We start from the raw sequence: 21,678 nt of genomic DNA on the forward strand, positions 1-21,678 counted from the left end.
TCTGAAGCCCCGGCGGGAGCCTGGAGTATCTGTCAGGCCTGGCTGCAGGTTCCAGGATGGCCTGAGGCAGAGGCGGGGTCCGAGCCCTCAGCCTGAGAGGTGAGCGGAGGCGCTCGCCATGACAGGCGCAGGCAGCGGCGGCCGTGCGCGGCCGCTCCGGGGACACGGCGGCCCGTGAGGCGGGGGCCGCCAGCGAGGGGAGAGCCTCAACGCCGCGGGCAGGGGGGGCAGCCGACCCCGCCCGCCTGGCGAGGGAGCGGAGCAGGCGCGGCGAGGCGGCCGCTGTGGCGACCGCTGTGGCCAGCGCTGCGGCCAGCGCTCGCCCCCTCCCTCCCGCCGGCCGGTGCCGCGCCCAGGCCGAGGGCGTCCGGGGCTGCCCCCGCTCCCCGCGGCCACGCGCCCGGGCACCGCTAGAGGGCGCCGCGCGCGCCCCCACCCCCCCCCCCGCCCCGCGCCGCGGGATGGGCCCCCGCTGCGGGGAGGGAAGCGGCCCGGCCGCGCATGCGCAGTGCTGGGCGCTAGACGGCAGCGGCGATGGCTCCGCAGTGACGGTTGGATCTAACGGTTGCTATTGACATTGCGGCGCGGATCGGGCGGCGGACCCTGCCCCGCGAGCGGCGCCCGCCCCGCGGCCGCGCAGCCAGCAGCCACCGGCCCCGCGGAGGAGGCCGCGGCGGCGCCGCGGTGATGCGGCCGCGCTGAGGCCCAGGTGCATCCGCCTCCCTCCCCCGCCGCCGGATCGGGCAGCGCGGCCCGGCCCCGCCGCCGCCGCCGCCCTGAGCTGGCTTCGCGGTTCCTCCCTGCGGCCGCCGCCATGCCGGGCCGCCGCTGAGGAAGCGTCCGCTCGGCGAGGAGCAGGGCCCGGGGGAGGGCGGCCCGGCATGGCCCGCAGCCTGGAGTAGCGCCGCCGCCTCCCTGCGCTGTGTGGCTGCGGGCGGGCCGAGGCCGCTGCTCGGGAGCGAGGCCCCGCTGGAGGCGGAGGAGGAGCCAGCGCGGCCCCTCTGACAGGGCCGCCGGGCCGCCGCGGCCTCCGCGCTGCCGCCGCCGCCGCGCGGCTCCAGGTGGCCCCGGACCAAGGTGACACCCGGCCTGCCCCCGCCCCGGGGCCACCTGCCCCCTCGGCCGGCACGGACTCGGCGCCGCGCTTTCTTCTCATCCCGGAGCCGGCGGCGTGCGAGCGGCTGCGATGAACCCGGTGAATGCCACTGCTCTCTACGTTTCAGCGAGCCGCCTGGTGCTCAACTACGACCCTGGGGATCCCCAGTCCTTTACAGAGATTAACAAGCTCCTGCCCTACTTCAGGCAGTCCCTCTCCTGCTGCGTTTGCGGTGAGGATCTTTCTTTTGTTCCCGGCACAATGAGCCGCCTTCCCCCCCACACCCTCCCCCCCCGCCTCCCCGGGGCTCTCCGCACGGCGCTGCGGGCCGGCCCTGGGCCGTGCTGCGGGGGGAGCCCGCCTCGGCGCTGCCCCGGCCGCCCGCCCTCGCCCCGGCCCGGCCCGACCGCCGGAGGAAGCGCCGCGCTCGGGCTCTTCCCCCCCGCCCCGAGAGCCGGGCTCACGCCCCGAGGCGGCCCGGGAAACTTTTGCTCAGCCTTTTCGCCGCGGAGTCCCCGCTCCCGCGGAGCCTCTCGCCGCCGGGGGGGCGGTGGCGGAGCCCACGTGGGCGGGCCGCGGTTCTCCCGCGGGGGGCGGCGGGCGGGCGGGGAGGGGAGGGGGGAGCGCGGGCAGCGGCGTGGTTGGTTTGCGAGTTGGGAAAGGTGGAGTGAAAATAGTCTTCGGTTTAAACCCGCCCCCCCCCCCCCCCCCCCCCCCCCGTGTGAAAAACAACCCGAAGAGGGGGGAAATCCGCGGGCGATATTGGTCAAAAAGGTAGAAAGGCGCTGGGGGGCTGTATATTTAATAGCCTGGCGAGCTGTATAGACAATAATTGTTGTTTTTGTTGAGAAAGCCTGTTTTCCCCAAAACGCAACACTTTATGGTCCCTTTATTTCATAAAGGCTATGGTAGTTGTTAGTGGTTATTGGAATACCCTGGTATAGTGGAGTTAACTGCTTTAAAAAAGTGATGACTAAGAGCAAGCGTGGTAAAAGATACTCAATATACAGACCATAGAGGCAGGGAAATAAGAACTTTTTACTTTTTTTTTCCCCTCCTTGAAATGTGGAGAACAAACAAGTAATTCAGATTGAAAACCAGGAATTTTAAGCACACAGAAACAGTGTTTGGATTTTTGTGTGTGTGTGTGAGTAGCAGATAATTGTCCTATAACAATAATTACCATAAAAAGCAAATAGGCTGAAAGTCTGCTCGGATTTCCCCACTCTCCCCCCCCCAAAAAAAGAGCATTCTGCATTTTGTGGGCAAAGGCAGGCATCCGGAATTTCAGGATTACAGTCTGGGGAACATGGGGAAAGAATTGCCTTCTGCTGTGTTTATGAAGTGGGGGCACGTGTCCGTTCCTGGTAGGAAGCTCTGGAGTAAGCTGTCAGCCTTTCTTGAACTTTCCTTGGAAGCCTTGGTCAGTGTTGGGACAGGGAGTCTGAACTGTTAGACCTCTCAGTTGATTAATTTTGTTAATTCTCCTTTTTTCCCCTCTGGTAGTTTTTAAATCCTGGACCTGTGTGTGTTTCTATTTTCCTAACAGAGTGGACTCTGTTTGCATGTGTTTATCTTTACTGATGTGTGTGGTCACACTAAGATTTAATTGAATTACAGGGGCTTATAAAGTTAAATATTTATTTACAGGATCAGGATTTCAGCTGTTGAGGCTGCTAAGCTAGTGTTGGATGCTTCCTATCCTGTAGGGATTGGCTCCTCCCACTTAAAGTCTTAGAAAATAGAGATCTGTTTGTACTGGGAAAGAGGGAGCCTGTTCCCAGGATCACTGCATCGTCATTTCCTGAAATAATTTATCTAAGTTTTTTTTTCTCACGTAACTCTGATGTCAATATTGATGCACCTCTGCTCTTTATCTCTTGCTTATTATCACAGGCCCTGTTAATTCCAATCCCTAACTCTGCTTTTTTTCCCCATAAATCCTTCTTGGTTTTGGTCAATCCTCAGACTGCTTTTGCCTAAAAATATGCTAATATTTTTCTGATTTTTTTTTTTTTAAATAAGATATTTACGTAGGAACTAGATGTTTCTAACTACTGTGCTATTTGGCCTCTCTGCTTCAGAAGACTGGTCTTCTCAAGTGTATTCTTTGTTCTCCTTGCCTTGACTTCTTCCCTTCTTGGCCTTTTGCAGTCTTATTTTTACACTCTGTGCTATTGAAACCATCTATCTTTAATTTGTCCCTGCCCAAATTCCTGAGCTATTTTTCCACTCTTTGGCTTTTCTTGCTTGGCTTTTCTGTCACTCTTAGTTTGTTAGAGCAAACCACGCTTTTTAGTTTGTTTTCTTCTATTGACTTGTGCCTCCATGGATAGTCCTACATACAAACTACTTCTTGATGGTTCCACTTTCTCTCTTCATCCCTTATTTTATTTGAATTTGAAGGTTATTGCTTTGGCTTATATTTTTTTTCTGCTGTGGCTAGCTTTCAGATAACTGTAGCCACTGTTTGTTTCAAATATGTTGTCTAGGAGTGATTCCCCAGTATTACCTCTCTGTGTCTTGGGCTCCTGTTTGTGGTGTGGTAGCATACAGAGGCCTCAGTAAATACCAGGCTCTTTGTGAAGCCAGACAGTAAAATACAGTTTCTGTCCTGCAGAGTTGGTAAAGTGTCTCTTAAACCTGCAGGCACTTAGTCATGGGAGAGTGGTCCTGCCCAAGACAAAGCTGTCCACTCTGGGTTTGACCAGCAGTCATAAATCGTCAGTGCAGACTGGTAGAGGCAACTCGGCCTTCTTTTTCTTGTTTGCTTTCTGTGTTTCTTTTCTCCAGCTTCTCTCATGGGTGAATATTGGTGCCTCTTCTGCTCTTTGGCCCTCTGACCTTGCTATGATATTTTTAAAATACTTTTTTTTTTCCTCTTATACATGTTAGTGCTAAGAGCTGTTACACCTTCTGCGTATTTAAGGTGGTTTAAAGCCTATCCAAGTATCAAAACCTTTTTAACTTCAGTGTTTTAAAAGGTAAAGTACTGAAGTAAAGATTACTTTGTGAGATGTCATGATCACAAGAGTGAGTGCTATGACCACCCAAAACTTTACAGTGTTGTTTTTTAAAAATATTTAGAAGCTTTTCAGATGGTCACTTCTTTCTACCCTGTTGTCTGTTTAGACTGTGAGATCCAAATACCTGGGTAACAGTTCATGTATATGGAACTGTGAGTGTTTGACACTTCCCTTGCACAGATCTTAGTGGAGTGGGGTCTTGACTGTAAATGTTTTGGTGGAGAAATGCTGCATGAATTACCAGTAGCGCATAAAACCCCTACACTTGGATAAAGTCTCAAGTGTTGGACTTGTAGGACTTCCCTTGGGAAATTACTCCCCAAATTAGCACCTCTTATGTCATCAGCCTTTCCTCAGTATTTAATCTCCCTGAATGCATTCTGTAATGCTTTGTTATGCTGTAGGTATTAATTCTGCAGTCAAGATTGTCCCTTTAATTTCAGAGAATTGTTTTTAGAAGAAATTAGTGACAGCTATATAAATCAGCTAACATTATTGTGCTTTTGCTACTTTCTCAATGCACTAGACACAAGCCAACTCATTTTCTTTTGATCTGATAGTCTTTGAAACCAGCTCACATAGTAGGGTTGGCAGAAGTTTTTGGACCCACGTAATTATGAAATTCTAATTAAAGCTCAGATTTTAGATTCAGATTGGCACACATGAAGTTCTATCAGTAGAAAGTCATAACGTAAATACAGTATGCCATTGTAAGTCAACTAAATCTGTTCGAGGTGGATTTGAGGTCTCTGTTTTACCTAATGGGTTATAAAGGTAAAATTATGTTGATGGTACGGTGGTGTATGTTTCTAGGATTTAAGTGTGACCATGTGATAGTTTCCTAGACGGTGTTGTAGGTAATACATCATCCTTTTACAGGGATGTATAAGACAGTATTTCCTAGAGCTTTTAAAACTTAAAAAGAACTACTCCTGAGTGTGCATTAGACAGACGGTACGTGACTTCTGTGTTTTGAGGATGTGAAATCAGAGTTTCAGTCTCTGGACTAAAATGATTATTATTAAATTGCATGCTAATACCACATTTAATTTAAAAATAGTAGAGTTTATGCAACAAATTTGTTTTAAGAACAAACTTGTTTTAAAAGTACCGCCTGTTGGGATAAAATCTTCTTAAAAGTGCCTTTCTCTGTTTCAAGTAACATGTAGGTTACTGCAAGTCATTCCAAGGTTCAGGGCTTTTGAGCATTAACAGCCTTTTTTTGAAATTCAATTAAAATGCTTGTAAGAGACAGACTGCCAGTCAGATCAGCTTAGCTTTTTATCTGTGGAATACTTCATCCTGGAACCTCTGAAAGATATTTAAAAGGTGCGTGAAAGATTGTTATTCTTGATTTAAAATGTGAAAGTGCTTGAAAAGCTGCATGGCTTTAGGACAACACTTGATGTTTAGCCAGGAACCCAGCTGTAGCTTGTGCTGTAGAAATACAGGATAAGAATATAGTTCTTGCCTTAAACATCCTGTAATCTAAGTAAGGGGATGTGAGACAACATGTGGTTTAAGGGAGATTAAGGGGTGGGAAGGAACAAAGGAACAATGTGACAGTACTGACTGGTACCTTACACAGCTCCTGTCAAGTGTTTTGAGATAGCTCTTGATAATTTTAGTTAGAGGGTTGAAGGCTAAATGGAAGCAACTCCCAGACATGGGGAATGGCATGGATTACCAAAAAAACTTTAAAAAATTGTTGTCTTTTTGTTTTCTTATACAAAGATTAGTGTAGGGATGTTATTTCCATCCTGCTCTTGTGTAAAAGTATTAGTCTAATTTTTGAAAGTTTTATACTGTTAATGTAAGTTGAGTCTTATGGAACTCCTGCTGGCTAGGTTTGAAACTTCTCCATTGTTGGTGGTATACTGAATAGTGTAAAATTTTGCATCTTTGTACCATCTTGTCCGTGGTGTTGGACCTGCGAAGGGCCCTCCTCTTCCTTGCTCCTCGCTGAGCTAATTTTTCATTGCTTCTGCAGTTCCGACTGCTTCCCCCCTATGCCAGTGCGTGGTGTCACCTCCTCCAGGCCCCTTGTCTGTAGCTCTTAGTGGCATTGTTACCATCCCAAGTAGAGCTTATTACTTTAGGCTCTACTTTGTCATTGGGAGATTGTGCGTTAGACCTGTACAGTTCCAGTAAGCTTTTATCTGAAAATGTTTACAAGTATCTAAGGGAAGCGAGAGGAATGCAAGCGAATTACGGCTCTAGAGTAAGCAGTCTTTGTTTCACTGATGGTACGGAGACAATCTGAGGCATGCAGCAGTCATGTCATGCCCTTTGGAGAAGAGAAGGTAGTTGGGTGACACCTAAATAGATTTCTAGAAAATTCAATTTGCAGACACAGAGATGGAAGAAAGCGGAAGAAACAGATTCCCCCAACCAATGAACTTAATTGTGCATAATACTGGATTTTCTGTTTGGGATGTGAGCCATGACTGAGTTAAGCCTGGATATCAGAGTTTTAAAGTGAAAAAAGCATATTTAAGTTTTGTGATGGAAAAGTTTAGCCTAGAACTCTCATTCCTTGTCCATTCTCCCTAGATTATGGAGAGTGAAGGCTGATTCATGATCCTTGCTGCCAGATCAGAGTTGCCTTTTACATTTGAAAGGCGATCTAGATTGGTGCTTTTTTGTAGGTATTTTTTCATTGATATTTTGTTCTTTCCTCCGTTTTCAGTGGTGAAAAATACTGTCCAGCTATCACATATAGGTAGTTTTTAAAAGTATGTTATTTTCCCCTTAAAATTACGTGAATGGCTGCCAAAAGACTTCTAAATTTCTGAAGGATGTGCAAAATAACCAGAATCTTTGAAACAACCATTGGGGAGCATGGACTATGGGACTAAGTACTTATCCAATACTTTCTGCTACAGGTATTCTTTTTCTTCTTGTTTTGGAGATAACCAGCATGGGCAGTTGTCTATAAAATGTCCACTTGCGCATCTCTGAATACACCAATTTTTAGCCAAGAACATGTTGGATGATTTCTCTTCCTCTTAGAATCTCCTTACTTAAATTCACTGTTTCCCTTTCCTGTTTTTCAATCCTGCGTGTGACTCCTGGGAGAACTGCTTTTTCAAGGTTGTCTGCATTGCACTGCATAAGTTTTGATAACATAAAGTTCTACCAGTTGAATTTAAATTGGTTTCTAAACTAAAAATACTCCTTTGTCTTAGAACAAAATTGAGGAGTAGGATGAGAAGTGGTTTCCACCGTAACAGCTGGGTGATAGTGGGCTTCAAAAGAAGGTTGCAGAGTGAAGATGGCAGTATTGTCTTCTGATGTGATTTGAGATGAGAGTGTGTTTCTCACCAAGGCAATGGGAGACCTGGACGTGTTTTGATGGTCGCCTGAGGATATTGATTAAACCGATTGCGTTTCAGAGTGTTTAAAGAAAAGTTAATGTGTTGCCAAGAGGCATCTTTATTGGGACAGCTTAGTTGTCGGGTCTACAGACATAGTGTGTTCAAACACAGATTTCTTTGGTTTTGTTTTCTTACTATGTTATGATTTACAGATTAGGTTGACTAAATACGGAGGGAGCAGTTGCTGGATATTATGTTGGGGTTCTTTGTGAGGCCAGAAAAGATTCTTTGCCTCTAGTATATGACTTGAGAAATAACGCACAGCGCAACCTCTCTTGAGCCCTGTGCTTTCCAGATAGTAAAGAGTTCCCTGCTCTTATGGAGGAATTCGCTTTGAAGTCCTCCAGTGATGTAATCTGTTATTCTTTGTCTCCTGAGCCTTGCAGGCACAGCACAGGGCTTGCTCCTTCTCCAGTCGCCTTGAAGAGCACAGCTTACTTCAAGATTGCATGGTTAATCTTGATGGTGTGAGCATTTTTGTTTGGTGGGAAAAAAATAGTTTTCATTACTTTTTTGTTTGCTCAGAGAATGCAATCAACTTGATCTGTAACTTTCAAAGCAAGTTTTAACTCTTCTGAGTGTTTATGCAGCATAGAAACATGTTAACGTTTCTCCTGTGGGTATAAGATTAATTTAACTTTCTCATTTAAAACCTCTTAAAATACATCAACCTTGACTTTTGGAAAACATCGTTACATGCAAATTTTATATTGGATGGTGAAAAAGATGAATTTATCTATCTTTTTAAAGCCTATTCATTACAAAGTTTGAACTTTGCCACCTAGTTTGTTAAAAACACATTTAGAAATTTTCCAGTCGTTGATTTTGTAAACACACAGACTCGCAAATAGAAATATAACTTTGGCATAGGACTTGATAAAATATGTTCTGTTGTTTGTCATGCAGGGGGTGGAGTCAGAGAACAAAACAGTCCCTTCTACAGTTAAAATGCAACTTGTCATATTTCTGGGTTTTTTCCTTGAACTTTAGCTAAAGAGGTTGACTGTATTTCTCCAGATATGTAGAAAAATAGCCTAACTGTATTCTTATCATGGTTAATTTGGGTTCCCATGGTGTTCGGACAAAAATAGTGCTGTTTTTATTTTTCCAGAGAGTTAAACAATCATTAATTCTTTAGTCATGACCATCCCTATATGAGGGTAATAATTTCTGTAGCTAATTTTCCATAGTTGTTTGTTGATGGAGGATGCTCAGAAATACTCAGCAACCAGCAGAGTGTTTAATAACACTTTGAAATAAGTTGTTTTTTTTTTTTTTTTTTTTCTGTCCTGTGTGTCCCCTGTGTTTCCATTTCACCTGACAGGGAATCTGTCAGTGTCTGTGTATGTCTTTGGACAAATTCTAGCAGCACTGTTGCAGTTGTAGTGATCTAGCAAGATTATATTTTCAGGAAGAAATACTATCATTTAGTTCACAGGTAAACTCTTACTGTTTCATATCTGAAAAAGCGTTGTGTGCTGAAAGTCTTGGGCAACTTTTTCTATTTCTAGTTTTTGGCTGAATAAAACAGTTTCTGTTTACGAAACTTTGTCTCTCAAAAAACATTAAAGGATAACTACATTTCTACTGCTGTCATTGTGATCTCCTCTTACTTATAATCTGTGTTTTGTAGGCATAGGTTCAAAGTTTTGTGCTAGTAATACTGCAAATGTCTTGCATCTTCATGCCTCTCGACCAAGAGTGTGGTCGCTACAAATGGTGATTTGTTTTCTGAACGCTGGGAAGTGGGTGTAGGATATCTGGGCGATAGGCGGCACCGCTGCCAGGTGATCCTGTTTCTGTATGATGAGAAGAGTTGCCAAACGTTTTTTGAACTGGGACAGTTTGTCAGGGCAGGGGTAGGTGAATCTGCCTCTTGACTTTGGTGCAGTATTTGTGAAATGTATCGCCCAGACCATGGTTCAAGCCCACCATCTCGAGTGTACGGTTTGGAAGGGGTTTAAGTTAGGGCTCGAGATCTGTGGAGGGAGACCTTTCACTGTTGTCTTGTCCTTGGCAGTTGTCCCTTACACTAACCTCTCTTGAAGTTTCTCTGGTTTTGAGTGTATTTAGTTACCTTCTTTTCTTGTAAGTATCCAGATCTTTCACCCATATAAAACAGATCTTACACATTTGTTTTATTTTTCTGCAGATGGTTAGCAGACCTTTTCACTACTTATCATATGCCTGCCAGTCTAGCGTCAGATAGCTTTGCAAACAGTGCTTTTAGGTTTTTTACCAAACTCTGAAAATGCTACTGCTTTTATGATCGTATTTTTCTTTTGCATGCTTTGCTTTGAAACCTCATTGAGCTACTTATTCTTCAGTCGGATCTAGCTGATAATTTCTTAGATGAAAAGATGCTGTGTGGGGTTGAAGGGAGCAGTGCAGGGAAGGTGGGGGGGAGCAAGCCTTTTCCTTTCAGAGGCTGCTTCAGCTGAAGTGCTTGAGCTGCAGGTAGATGGAGAGCTGAACTTCAAAAAGCCCATCGGGTGGTACTACCAGTCGGTGAGAACTAGCTCCCAGCCTTCAGGAGGTGGTTAACTCTGAAGCTTGAATTAGCAATTTGTTAGAGTTTACTGCCTGTTGCTAATTATTTTAGTAGAAACAATCTGATCATGTTTAATCCAGAAATGAAAACGCAGAAAGTGTAGCAGTCCAACTGTTAAATCTCCAGTTTGGGTTATTACTTCGAGGTGCTTGCCATATATTAATTTTAAGTCTAACATAGAAGTATATGTGTGCTTCATCAGATTGATTGTAGCTTCCTGGTTTTTAACACTTGCTAGATTCACAGAGCTGTAGAATTTCGACCTGACTAATCCAAAATTCACAGCAGCTTTTTATAATCTTGGTTTAAAAATGAAATCATGGTCATTTCACTGTTTGATGTTAACAGATTAACTGGTGAGCAGGGGAGCGTCCTTCTTACCTTCCTTCTTACTGTCTTCTCCCCTTCTCCATGGATTGCCAGTCCTACTTCTGCGTTGGGTAGCAGATACACCACTTCAGTCAGGTAGGGAGTGAAAGGAGTAGAGTGTTGGGCTGTTCCACAGCAAGCTAGTGGAAAGCTCACTATAAACCGAGGATGATTTCTGATGATACGAATGCAGTCGAGGATAAAAGACTCTGTTTTGGCAGGTAAATGTTGGAAATTAACCCCAGTGATACATTTATTTTAACTTGTAACAAAATTTGACATCATAACTTTTTCTAGTTTACTTCATCAAATTAAAATTTAAGAGTTATTCTTAAGATTTTGAGTTGTTAAAAAAGGCAATATATTATGTTTCAGTAGGCTTTTCCAAGGGCAATAAATTAGTTACTTGTGTTTAGCCCCTTTTGTAGGGCATTATATTTCTGCCTTTGCTGAGGATAGATGAGAATGGGAGGTGACCTGTTTCCATTCAAGTCTGTCTTCTCAGTGAATTTCACCCATTTGGAGGCATTTGCTGGATGTATACACCTAACAATTGCTCTGATTCCCAATTCTTCACCTCCCTTTGGTCTTTGAGATACAATTTGCAGATGCTTCCCCTCTTCCTGCAGCTGTGAAGTAATGCTCATTAAGGAACACAATAGGAAGTATTCCTTGTGGTTTAAATGACCTCCCTCCTGGTAGCAGCCTTTCCAGGACAGCTGGAATATTTTGTAAATAATATATTAACAGTATTTCCTCTGTATATGCTGCTTATTAATGCTAAGTACTCATTAATGTAGATGTTTAGGAAACCTTTCTGAAAGTAGGATAGTTAAGAACTGCTGTTGCTTAAGGAAAGCCTCTTAATGGAGGCTTTGTAAGAATGTGATTTTGCTTTTGGTGTATTAATATACCCTTTGCAAAAGAGGGTGAGAAAAGATGAGGCAAAGTTTAGTAACACCAAGCTACTTAGAGTAGTGAAAATGAAGGCCCACATTGAGTAATCGTGGAAGGATCTTACGCAGATGAATGACTGCGTAATAAAATGACAAATAAAATTTAGCTTAGATAAATAATAAATTATAAACATAGAAAAAAAATTAACTTCTCAGAGCCCACCATTTTTATATCTTGCAGATCTATATTTATTTAGATATTAGATTTAGAATTTATAGAAAGGTGTAGCACTGATGGCTACCAGCCAAAAGTGAGATCTTGGCCTTGCAATAGAAAACTCCCTGAGAGTATCAGATCAGTACTGAGTATTAATCATAAAAGCAAACCAAATGCTAAAAATTGGGACTGGAATAAAGTGGAGAACTTTATTATGGCACTGTATAAAGCTGTGGTTCACCCATCTCTTAACGTTGTTGCAGTTGTGGTCCCCCCTGTCAAAAAAAGACTAGAAGAGTTAGGAGAAAGGTGATCCAATGTAAGGGACAACTGTACAGTCTGGAAAAGAGCTTGGAGATGTCTCTAAAACCATGAGTAGTGTGGAGGAGAGGGAGAGGGACTGACTGCTGCCTCATCCAACATGAACCAGAAATTGTCGAGTGAAACTGGTAAGAGTCATGTTCAGATCAAAAAGGTCATTCTCGGCACAATGGATAGCTGGCCAGGGACCTTCTTGTCAAAGCCTGCTGTGATTACATGTGAGACAGTTAAAGAGGAGATGAGGCAGTCTGAGGGTTACTGAGTGCATGGAAATGCCATCTCCCGTGAGAAGCATCTCAGCTAATAATGGTTAGAAGCTGGGCAAGTATTAAGAGTTTACTTGTCTTGTTCTTACTCTGTGCCCTAAGCATCTGCTTTTGGCCACTAGTAGGTGGCTCACTGGGCTAGATGGATCTTTGGTCTAACTCAGCGTGGTCTTTTTGAGGAGTTTGAGGATGGGCTAGGTAACATTTTGGAATCCCTTCTGGCTTTATTTTCATAGTGGGGTTCATAATCTTAATCTGGGAAGATCTGGTAATTTGCAGCATCAAGTGAGTGTGTTATGCCTTGGGAGCCTGTACAGTCCAGCAGTTGGGAATGTTTAGTACCTCCAGATTCCGTTGTCTTCCTGGGACAGTGTCGCTGACTTAATGCCATTCCCTCAGTATTAAAAGTAATGGAACTTCATTTTCTGTGAATTTGCATTTCATGATTGACTCTTCAGCTTTAGTATTGTTAAGCTAAAAAAAGAGTGATAGGTGCCACATAATCCATACAAGAGAGAAACTCTGACTGAAGAATGAATATTCAATGAGACAGGAGCTCAAACTGAAAATATTCCCACAGCTCAGGCATTCCTAATGTCTCTCCCATGTAGGTTGCCTGGCATTTACCAATAGAACTCACTCCGTTCTGTCCTTCAGTGAGAGCATGTAAAGTGTTTTTTTTTGTCTGTGCATCTTTTTTTTTCTTTTTTTCTCTCAAAGCTTCTGGAAATTTACATTTTTTCAGTATCCTCTTTTAGCGTTTGCACCCATTCAACAGTTTCAGCCAAATTTATTTTGGGAGAAATAAAATGCACAGTTGGTGATGACTTTTTTTTTTTTTTTTTTAAATCCAATTAAAAGTTAAATTGGTATATTGCTTATTTGGTCCCGTCTCTGAAATATTGTAGTGCTTCGTAATCTGTAAAGCATTGATCATCATAAGTAGCAAAAAGAGGCTGAAGGTGGCCTGGGGAGCACGCCCAACTGCTTCGTTTCATTGGGTACTAGTCCTGGAGGCGCTGTGGACGCGTGTAGTTTTGGGATGGCTCCTGAAGTCTTGAAGCATTCCGTGAACAAGTGTGAGGTGTGTTTGCCTCCTGCACCGGTCGGGGCATGGCTTTCTGCTGGGCCTGTGGGAAAGACACAAGGTCCAGAAGGGACTGACACTTGTTGGTGAACTCTTTCTGCTGAAGGACATGACTTCTGAGACTCGCTGATGGGATTTAAACCTTTCTTCTGTTTTCCCCATGGGAGTTAGGGACTTTTCTCACAAAATCAAATCCAGTCTTAGGACTGTGATGGACATCTCTGCCTGCATACATAGTGTCATTTAAAGGGAACTTTGAAAAAAAAAAAAAAAATTCACTGCAGGTTGGATTGTGTGACTTCGTGTTCCATCTGTTGGCTTTAAATCTTCCCTGCTTAACTTGAAGAGTGTAATTGTGCTTTGAACCTTTCTCTGTTCTGCAGCTTCTCCTATTCAGTGTTCCTGCTGCATCGCTCGATCAGCCGTGTTCAAACCCTGGCTGTTCCCCTGCGGCCCTGCTCCAGCCGCGCTCTGAGGACAATTCTCATTATTTGACACGATGTAGATGTGTGCCACCCACCAACTTTCTAAACAATTATATTTTTTTCTCAATTTATTAAAAAAGTACTACGTAATGATGACTTCAGCACTGACTCTTGTTATTTGTTGCTCAAAAAGCAGTTTACATCAAGTCACTTTTACTGAAAGACAGTTCAGGGTGTCCCTTTCCCAAAGAGGTACCAGGGAATTCAGATTTCAAGGGGAAAATAGGGTAGTCTGCTCCCTCATTCAAGAGTGTTGCAGAATTACTGTGCTAATGCAAATGTCCCATTGAAACACATGCAAAAAGTGGAATTTTCTAAAGTGGTTTGATTTATGAAAAGTACAGGGGGTTAGGTCAGAAAGAGGGGGGGGGATGTTTTGCCAAAAGCGACAGAGTGAGGGATAAGTTTTGTATTTTAAGTGTTACTGCAGCCAAGGGTTTGTATGGTATGTCTTGCTCTTCTACCCGAGGGCTCAGAGTCCAGACTAAAGTACTACAAGGTAGAAAGGTTGGGCTTTGGTACTTAGTTGATAACTCATTCTGCTCGACTAGGTCCAGTTAATTAGATCCCTTCAAAGCGCTATCACGAGAATCTCTTACGGAAAGTCTCTGTGATGAAAATTTCCTTGGCAAGTGAGTGATGAGAGAAAATTTATATTTGATACGGGTTTTTTTAATCTCAGTCTGTTCTAATATATGCAGTTTGCTTTCTCTTCCCAAATCGTTTAATTTTATTCGTTTGTTTGTAACGGCGTGTTTTCACTTTGGAAGATCTGATTGAGAATTCACTGAGGGTTGTAACTCATCCAATAAAGGCTCCTTATGGGGAGAAAGGTCTGATCAAAGCTGAAAATCTGCTGCTTGGAAAGGAGGGGAAACCTGTTGCTGTAGATTACTATAGATACTCTGAAATTTAATTTAGGTGTTAGAATATCTTTCTGGCCTAGAGCTGGCTAGAAATAGCAAAGCAATACTGACACTTTCTGGATCTAGTTACTAGTTGGATTATTTCTGTGCAGAATGTCAGTTACCTCTGTTCTCTCCTATTTTACCCTTATGTGTTATTTGGTGTGTTCTTAAGAAAAAACAAAAGTGTTCTTCCAGGTTTTTACAGTTCCAGAGATCTGGAGGCATAACCTTCCAGATTGTCAGGACTGGGTGCCTGAAACTTTCTGTGCTGTCAGGTGTGTTGATTCCTTTAGCAACTGATTTTTATTAGTTTTTTATTCATAACAGTAAGATCTCAGGAGAGAAAATCCTTTCTCCTGATTTGTTCACTCCTGCCCAGGACGTGAGCTGGTGTTGACCCTTTAAAGTATTTAAGCATCATGGCCATGACAGTAGCACTATTTCAGGTGTTATTTCACTGATAGATGTCTGTGAATTGGAAAACCAGGAGGTACCTCTCCCCAGGATGTGTTAATAGTCACCTTGTTCCTTGGCACAACAGCGATTTATTAGAGAGCAATATTCTTTTTAAATGTTATTTTTATTCAAATATACTACTAGGTGATTTATTCAGTGTTTACAAGAATTCATTGGGATCCATTTAACTGGTTTTGTTGCTTGCGGAGTTCAAAACTTTGTGCTTTATTCGTGGCATTGACTGTCACAAAGCTAGGTTCTGTTTTTAGTCCCAGCTAAACGAAAAGTAAAACAAAGTCTGCAGTGTCTTCTTCCCTTTTGGCGTTGATAATTCTTCATTTTTACATTCATTTTTACATTTCCTCTGCTCCGTTGCCATTTGTTTTCACTAATTGCATTAAAATCTCTGCAGTAGCTCTTCATGGGAGTTTATTGTTGCGCTTCTGGTAAATTCATAGAAATCTGGTGTGTTTTGTAATTTTCAATGGAAGAAACTGCTGAAGGGCACAAGGGGATTGGTAGGGGTTTAGTTGTGAGTGTTTCTAAAGGCTGCAGCAGTGCAACCAATTACGGTGTGATTTTTTTTTTTTTTTTTAATTTATTTAATGTTGTTTTAAAACCAGATATGGCAGCTGTGAAACTTCTTACAGGCTGTTGTTCAGGTGGTACATTTTCTTGTGACTTGCTGAACTTTTTCGGGTAATTCTTTTGATAGTACAAAAAATTTATCCCATACTATCCTGGAAACCTGCCTTGAGTCCATTGTAATCTTTCTCTTTCTTTTTTCCCCAGGAAATTTGCTACAAGACCCCATTGCTCCTACCAACTCCACATGTCAGCATTATGTCTGCAAAACTTGTAAAGGCAAGAAGATGATGATGAAACCATCATGTAGCTGGTGCAAGGACTACGAACAGTTTGAGGAGAATAAGCAGTTAAGCATCTTAGTGAACTGCTATAAGAAACTCTGCGAATACATAACGCAAACTCCACTGGCACGAGATATTATCCAAGCAGTTGATTGTTCCGCAGATCTTTTGGCTTTGCTCAAAGATGGATCACCACTCCACGAAGAGACAGAAAAATCTTCCGATGCAGGCTTGGCTTTGTGTTTGACACATTCCCCAGTACCTTCAACCTCAGAACTCACAACTGATCCTCCAGCTAGTTTTACGTCAATCCCTGAAAGCACACACAACATTGATATTAGAGGTTCTGTTATCAACGGGTTGCCCAATTGTAATGGGCTTTCGGTAGATAAACTCGGAGTGAATATTCCTTCTCCTGAACACACAAACACAATTGATGTCTGTAGTACTGGAGAGTATATAAAAACTGAAGACATCTCCAGCAGCCTGCAGCCTGTGTGCGATACAGTTTCTACTAGTGACTTGTGTACGACAGGCATTGACATCTGCAGTTTCAGTGAAGATATAAAACCAGGTGGCTCGCTTCTCCTCAGCGTTGAGGAAGTTCTCCGGAGCTTAGAGACCGTTTCAAATACTGAAGTCTGTGATTCTAATTTGCAGCCCAGCTTGGAAGCAAACATGACTAACGGCCCTTTCCTGCAGCTTTCTCCCCCACCTCTTAGCCATAACATTTTCATGTCCACAGATGCTTCTCCTCACGGAATCTCCTGTACAGCGGCGACGCCGAAGGTAGTTAAGTTAAACAGAAAGCGATCTCGATCAGAAAGCGACAGTGAAAAGGTTCAACCTCTACCCATTTCCAGCATCATCTGTGGCCCAACACTGGGAGCGTCAGCTCCTGTAACAGTGAAACAGGAAAATAAAATGTCTTTGCAGCCTATTGCGACTGTACCTAACGGAGGCACTACTCCCAAAATCAGTAAAACTGTGCTCCTGTCTAACAAAAGCATGAAAAAGAATTTAGAACATGCCCCTAAGAAATCTCACCCGAAAGCCAAACCAGGGGTGCTGAAAACAAAAGACAAAGCAAAGGAGAAAGTTCCTAGCAGTAACGTTATGCCAGGAAGCCCAACAAAAACTGTGTATAAAAAGCCACAAGAAAAGAAAGGGTGTAAATGTGGTCGTGCCACCCAAAATCCAAGTGTTCTTACATGCCGTGGCCAACGCTGCCCTTGCTATTCGAACCGCAAAGCCTGCCTTGACTGCATATGCCGTGGCTGCCAAAACTCATACATGGCTAATGGGGAGAAGAAGCTGGAGGCGTTTGCAGTGCCAGAAAAGGCCTTGGAGCAGACTCGGCTTACTTTGGGCATTAATGTGACAAGCATTGCGGTGCGCAATGCCAGCACAAGCACCAGTGTAATCAATGTGACAGGGTCACCAGTAACGACGTTTTTAGCTGCCAGTACACACGATGATAAAAGTTTGGATGAAGCTATAGACATGAGATATGACTGTTGAATCTTTCTTTCTTTTCCCTGCCGTCAGTAGGGGAACTGCTACAGTTTTAAGGCAGCTATGGTTCTGTTTAACTTGCTGGAGCTCCTGCGTTTAGATCACTTGTATCAAGTGTTTTTCATTGCTATGTTATGTGTATTAGTGTCTGGGAAATAGTTGCAGATAATGGAGGAGTTACCCTAAAACTGTTTTTAGTTCTTACAGCACCTCATAGTTTGAGATCAATTGCTGATGTAAATGATTTTATCACCAGATCTTTGGCAAGGAATATATTAACCTCATTGTACTTTGGTCATGCTTTGTGCTCAGTCAAAGCTTCTGCTTAAATGTAGAAAAGTGGTATCTAGTTAGTCCATCTAAACTGTGCCGGATTATGGTGTAGAACAGTAATGACTGATCAGTTAGTCGCCATCACTAGAAAAATCATCTAATATTCCTGTAGGAAGTACAGCATTGAGCTGGAGAACACACTCGGAAAAGGGTAGATCATCTCTGATTGTGAGAACTGGTTATCTACTATATGGAACAGCTTAAAAATAATAATAAAAATAAATTAGTAATATATTGAGAAAGCTAACAGCCCAAAAAGCAGCCCAGTCTCCAGACGAGGGTTGGGAAGATCGGCTGGTTCGATACGATGAACGTCGAACTGCTGACTCCGATACGCCGTCCCCGTTAACACCACCACTCGTTTTTTTGTTTTCTTGACAATTCCGCAGGTCACGTTCCTGATCTGTTACGCCCTCTGTGCCAACTCTGTTTGTTTGACACGTTACTATTTTGGCTGGGGCGAGAAAATTATACACAAAGAAGGCTCAAGTGTTATTAGCACCATTCTCTCCTTCCCTGCCCCCCCCCCCCTTTTTTTTTCCTTCTTTTTTTTTTTTTTTTTGAGTTCCTGCTGATTTCACTGCTGTTGCTTCTAGAAAAGAGAAGGGGCTTTGTGGGTTACAGAGAGACACCTTGGCTGATTGTTTTTCACCCCCTCTGTTGCCAGTTAGTGCCTGGAAAACACAGAGACTTCCCCAGCAGTTACCACCACTGGGGGCTGTGCGTGTGTATCATTAAGTTTGTGCCACCGTAGACCTGGAACCCGTCTGCTTGAGGGTAGCTCTTCACTGACAGGCATCTTCCAGCTGGGGCAGAGGATCGATTGCTATCTAAGATCAAGTATTTTGGATGTTTGTTAGACAGAATAAGCTATATTACTCCACCCAGAATCCCTCTCATTTTTCACTAATACGTTGAAAGTTGCTTTCAAGGGTCAGTGCTTTTCAACCTGGGCTGAAGGGCTCCAAAAAGGAAAAACAACACAAAGTTGTCAGCTTATCTCAGAAGATGTTAAAATGGAGGCACCTTTGTAGGAATTCAGCTGTATGCAAAAATGGTTTATTTTGGCATAATTCCTAAATAAGAGTACAAGCGGAAGAATTTAGTCTTGCGTTGGCAGCCTAGTAAAGTCAGGTTACTTTGTGAAAGCTGAAATTTCTCCTCTTTGAATGACAGAGCACAAATCAAACATGGGCTGACTAGAACACAAACCATCACCTTCTGATTTAAAAGGCAATCCCTGTCTCAACAGCATGTTAAATAGTACGTGAACTTTTGGAGTTACTTTTACTGCTTCCATCTTCCCTCCGTTCATCCAGCGACCCCCGCAGCGCTTTCCGACCTAACCTTAGGTGTCTTTTGATTTGGCACAAAGCATGTACAATGATGGTTCCTCACCTAAGAAATAAGCAAAAACCTTTGGACACAAATGACACCTCCTTTTGTTTTGTAGTGTACCATGGTGTCATTTTCTGTGAATGTGGTCAGATCTTTCTGTTGGTTTTGGTTTGTTTCTCCCCCCGTCTTTTCTGTGGGGTGGGTAGGGTGGGGGGTTAAAGCCATAGGAAGAAAAATGTGATGTACGTGTCCAGTCTGTACTTTTTTGTTTTTGTTTTGCAAGAAGAGTTGAAAAATATTTTTGATAATGAGTAAATGGTGGAAAATGCTTCTTAGTATTCTTGTCTTTATTTGCCAACCCAAGTACCCAAGATCTGTGTTTTTTAGCCCTCATGAGATTTAACGATGTCCTATTAAAATGTATTTAGTTAAACTTCTATGTGATTTTTGTGTTGACCCAAAAGGATCCTGCCATTTTCTAATTTGGTGGTTTGATCGTGACCTACTAATGTAAATCTGTTTATTAGTCCACTACGTGTAAGAAAAGTAGCCAAACCAGAGTCTGATTTAAGGGGAGTAAACTGCACAGCATGGGTTGTTTCTGAATGCTTTTGCAGAGCTGTTAAGTTTTGCTGAGATTGTTGATGGTACATTTATTAGGACTTTTCATTAAATTAAATACACAGTACCTTTGCTCCAGAAATGTGGGAGTACTTGGCATCTTTACTACTATCTCACTGCTGCATTAAATATGGTACCAAAAGTCGGAGAATTTAGGTCAAGTGTGTTTTGGAACCGTTGACAGGAGAGCCCTGATCGTTAATGTAAAATTGCAAATGGTAGATTCAGGTTGTTTCTAAAAACATTTCCTTTTATGCTGCCACGTTCTTGAAATGTATATTAAAATTCAAATTGATTTAATAAATGTTAGTTTTCTAATTCTATTTTGCAACTGCTAAGGGCATCAGTGTGGCATATGTTGAACTTACTGTCTAAATACTACTTAGTCTGTTGATGACTAATTCTGTAATTGTTTAAATTAGGGTTGGCTTGGTTTGGTTTTCTTAACCTCCTGGCTAGTTGTTCTCGAATACGCTGAGCAGTGGAAAGGATCGTAATGCTGCTGAAAATAATTGCAGTGGTTCTAGTTTGAAAAGCGTTAGTTTCCGTTTTACAGCAACGTGAGCAGCGTCCTGTGCCGGGCCGGCTGTGCTCAGGGGGAGTCCCGGGGAGCCCCCGGCGGGGAGCCGGCGCGAGGATCGGGGCAGCTCCAGCTTCGCCCGGGCGCTCCTCTGGCTGTGCCCTGGATCTGGGGAGCTGTTCTCGGCCGTAGCCCAGAGGAATCTGCTGCTTGGGGATTTTTTTCACGTAGGAAGTGTGTGGTATTTCAGCTTTCTTCCCAAGCCTCTTGAAGATGGTGATTGACTTCCAAACTTTATTAAAATCCTGCAATTTGTAGAGCTGCATCAGAAGGAACAAGCAGCAGTCTATCGAATGTTTTGCTGTGGGAGTCTTCCTGCCTGAAAACATGCTGCAAGGATGGAGAGAACAGAGCTCCTCTGGAAGGGCTTCTGCTCGTGTGTAGTGGTACCAAATCCCTCTAGTGCTTTTGGCCGTCCACACCTGCACGTGGGGAAGATGCTCTGTCAAGAAAGAGAAGAATCTAAACTTTCCTTTTGAGGGGAAAGGCTCTTTCCACGTATCGTCCATCAGTGAAATCACTGGCTGGGATGAAATCCCAGCGGGAGGAGGGACAGGGAAGCCAAACTGGAAATGAGCCCTTGGCTTGGGTTGCCCTCGCCGCTCTTGGAGCGGTTTGTCCGCGCAGGTGACGGTCTCGCCCTCTGGCTCGCGTGACCCTGCGCTGTAGGGCCTGCGAGCAGCGGGGTCACAACAGACCCTGCTTTGCCTCCAACTCCCCGCAGCCGTTCCTGTGCGTGCACACGAGTTTTAAAACCCCATCGCAAAGGCGGGAGGCAGGTACCAGATTGGCTTCTGGCACACCTGCTTCCATCTGTGTCATCGTTACATCTGAGAGGCTGCCCCCCTGCAAGCACCACGGAATTCTGTGCTGTTAGAAAAAAAAAAAACTGGAGAGTTGCAGGGTACCAGCAGTCTGAAATAAAACCTGAAAAGCCTGATTTCTAGGGCAGGTACTTCTGGCGCAGCAAGGAGCTGCTTGTTCAATGAAACTCTGATGGACTTTCAAGAAAAAGATCATACACATGTGGCACAGGAATCGTGCAAAGATTCTGCCACGAATCAGAATAAAAGCATCCCCCCCCCCATTTTTTTTACATATTTAATTTTTATACAAATTATAAAAAACCCTTTGATTGCTAGCTAACTTTCTGAGAAGCGAAATAATAAAAAAGCAGCTTTTTATGTTAGAATCATTCCAAGTATGTGGCACGGCTGGTGATATCCCCTCTGAAAGGTATAGAATACCATTTAAAGTAGTACTGATGATGTTGCAAGCACATCTTTGGTCTTAACTATTTAATTTTTCAAATTGAAGTGCCGCTGGTATTTTAAAGAAACCCAGAGGTCCCCACCAATAAGCAGCTG

General features: G+C 43.7%; 1 protein-coding gene across 1 annotated transcript; it reads left to right on the forward strand.

The window, feature by feature from the left end:
• Nucleotides 1-537: 537 nt before the first annotated feature.
• MSL2 (MSL complex subunit 2) lies at nucleotides 538-19,543 on the forward strand. The gene is made up of 2 exons (XM_074877930.1): nucleotides 538-1,328; nucleotides 15,848-19,543. Exons 1-2 carry the CDS (start codon nucleotides 1,187-1,189, stop codon nucleotides 17,443-17,445), a joined length of 1,740 nt encoding a protein of 579 aa, XP_074734031.1. The 5' UTR covers nucleotides 538-1,186; the 3' UTR covers nucleotides 17,446-19,543.
• The last annotated feature ends 2,135 nt before the right edge of the window (nucleotides 19,544-21,678 follow it).

The sequence above is a fragment of the Strix uralensis genome, chromosome 9, assembly GCF_047716275.1.
Source record: "Strix uralensis isolate ZFMK-TIS-50842 chromosome 9, bStrUra1, whole genome shotgun sequence".
NCBI classification, from domain to species: Eukaryota; Metazoa; Chordata; class Aves; order Strigiformes; family Strigidae; genus Strix; species Strix uralensis.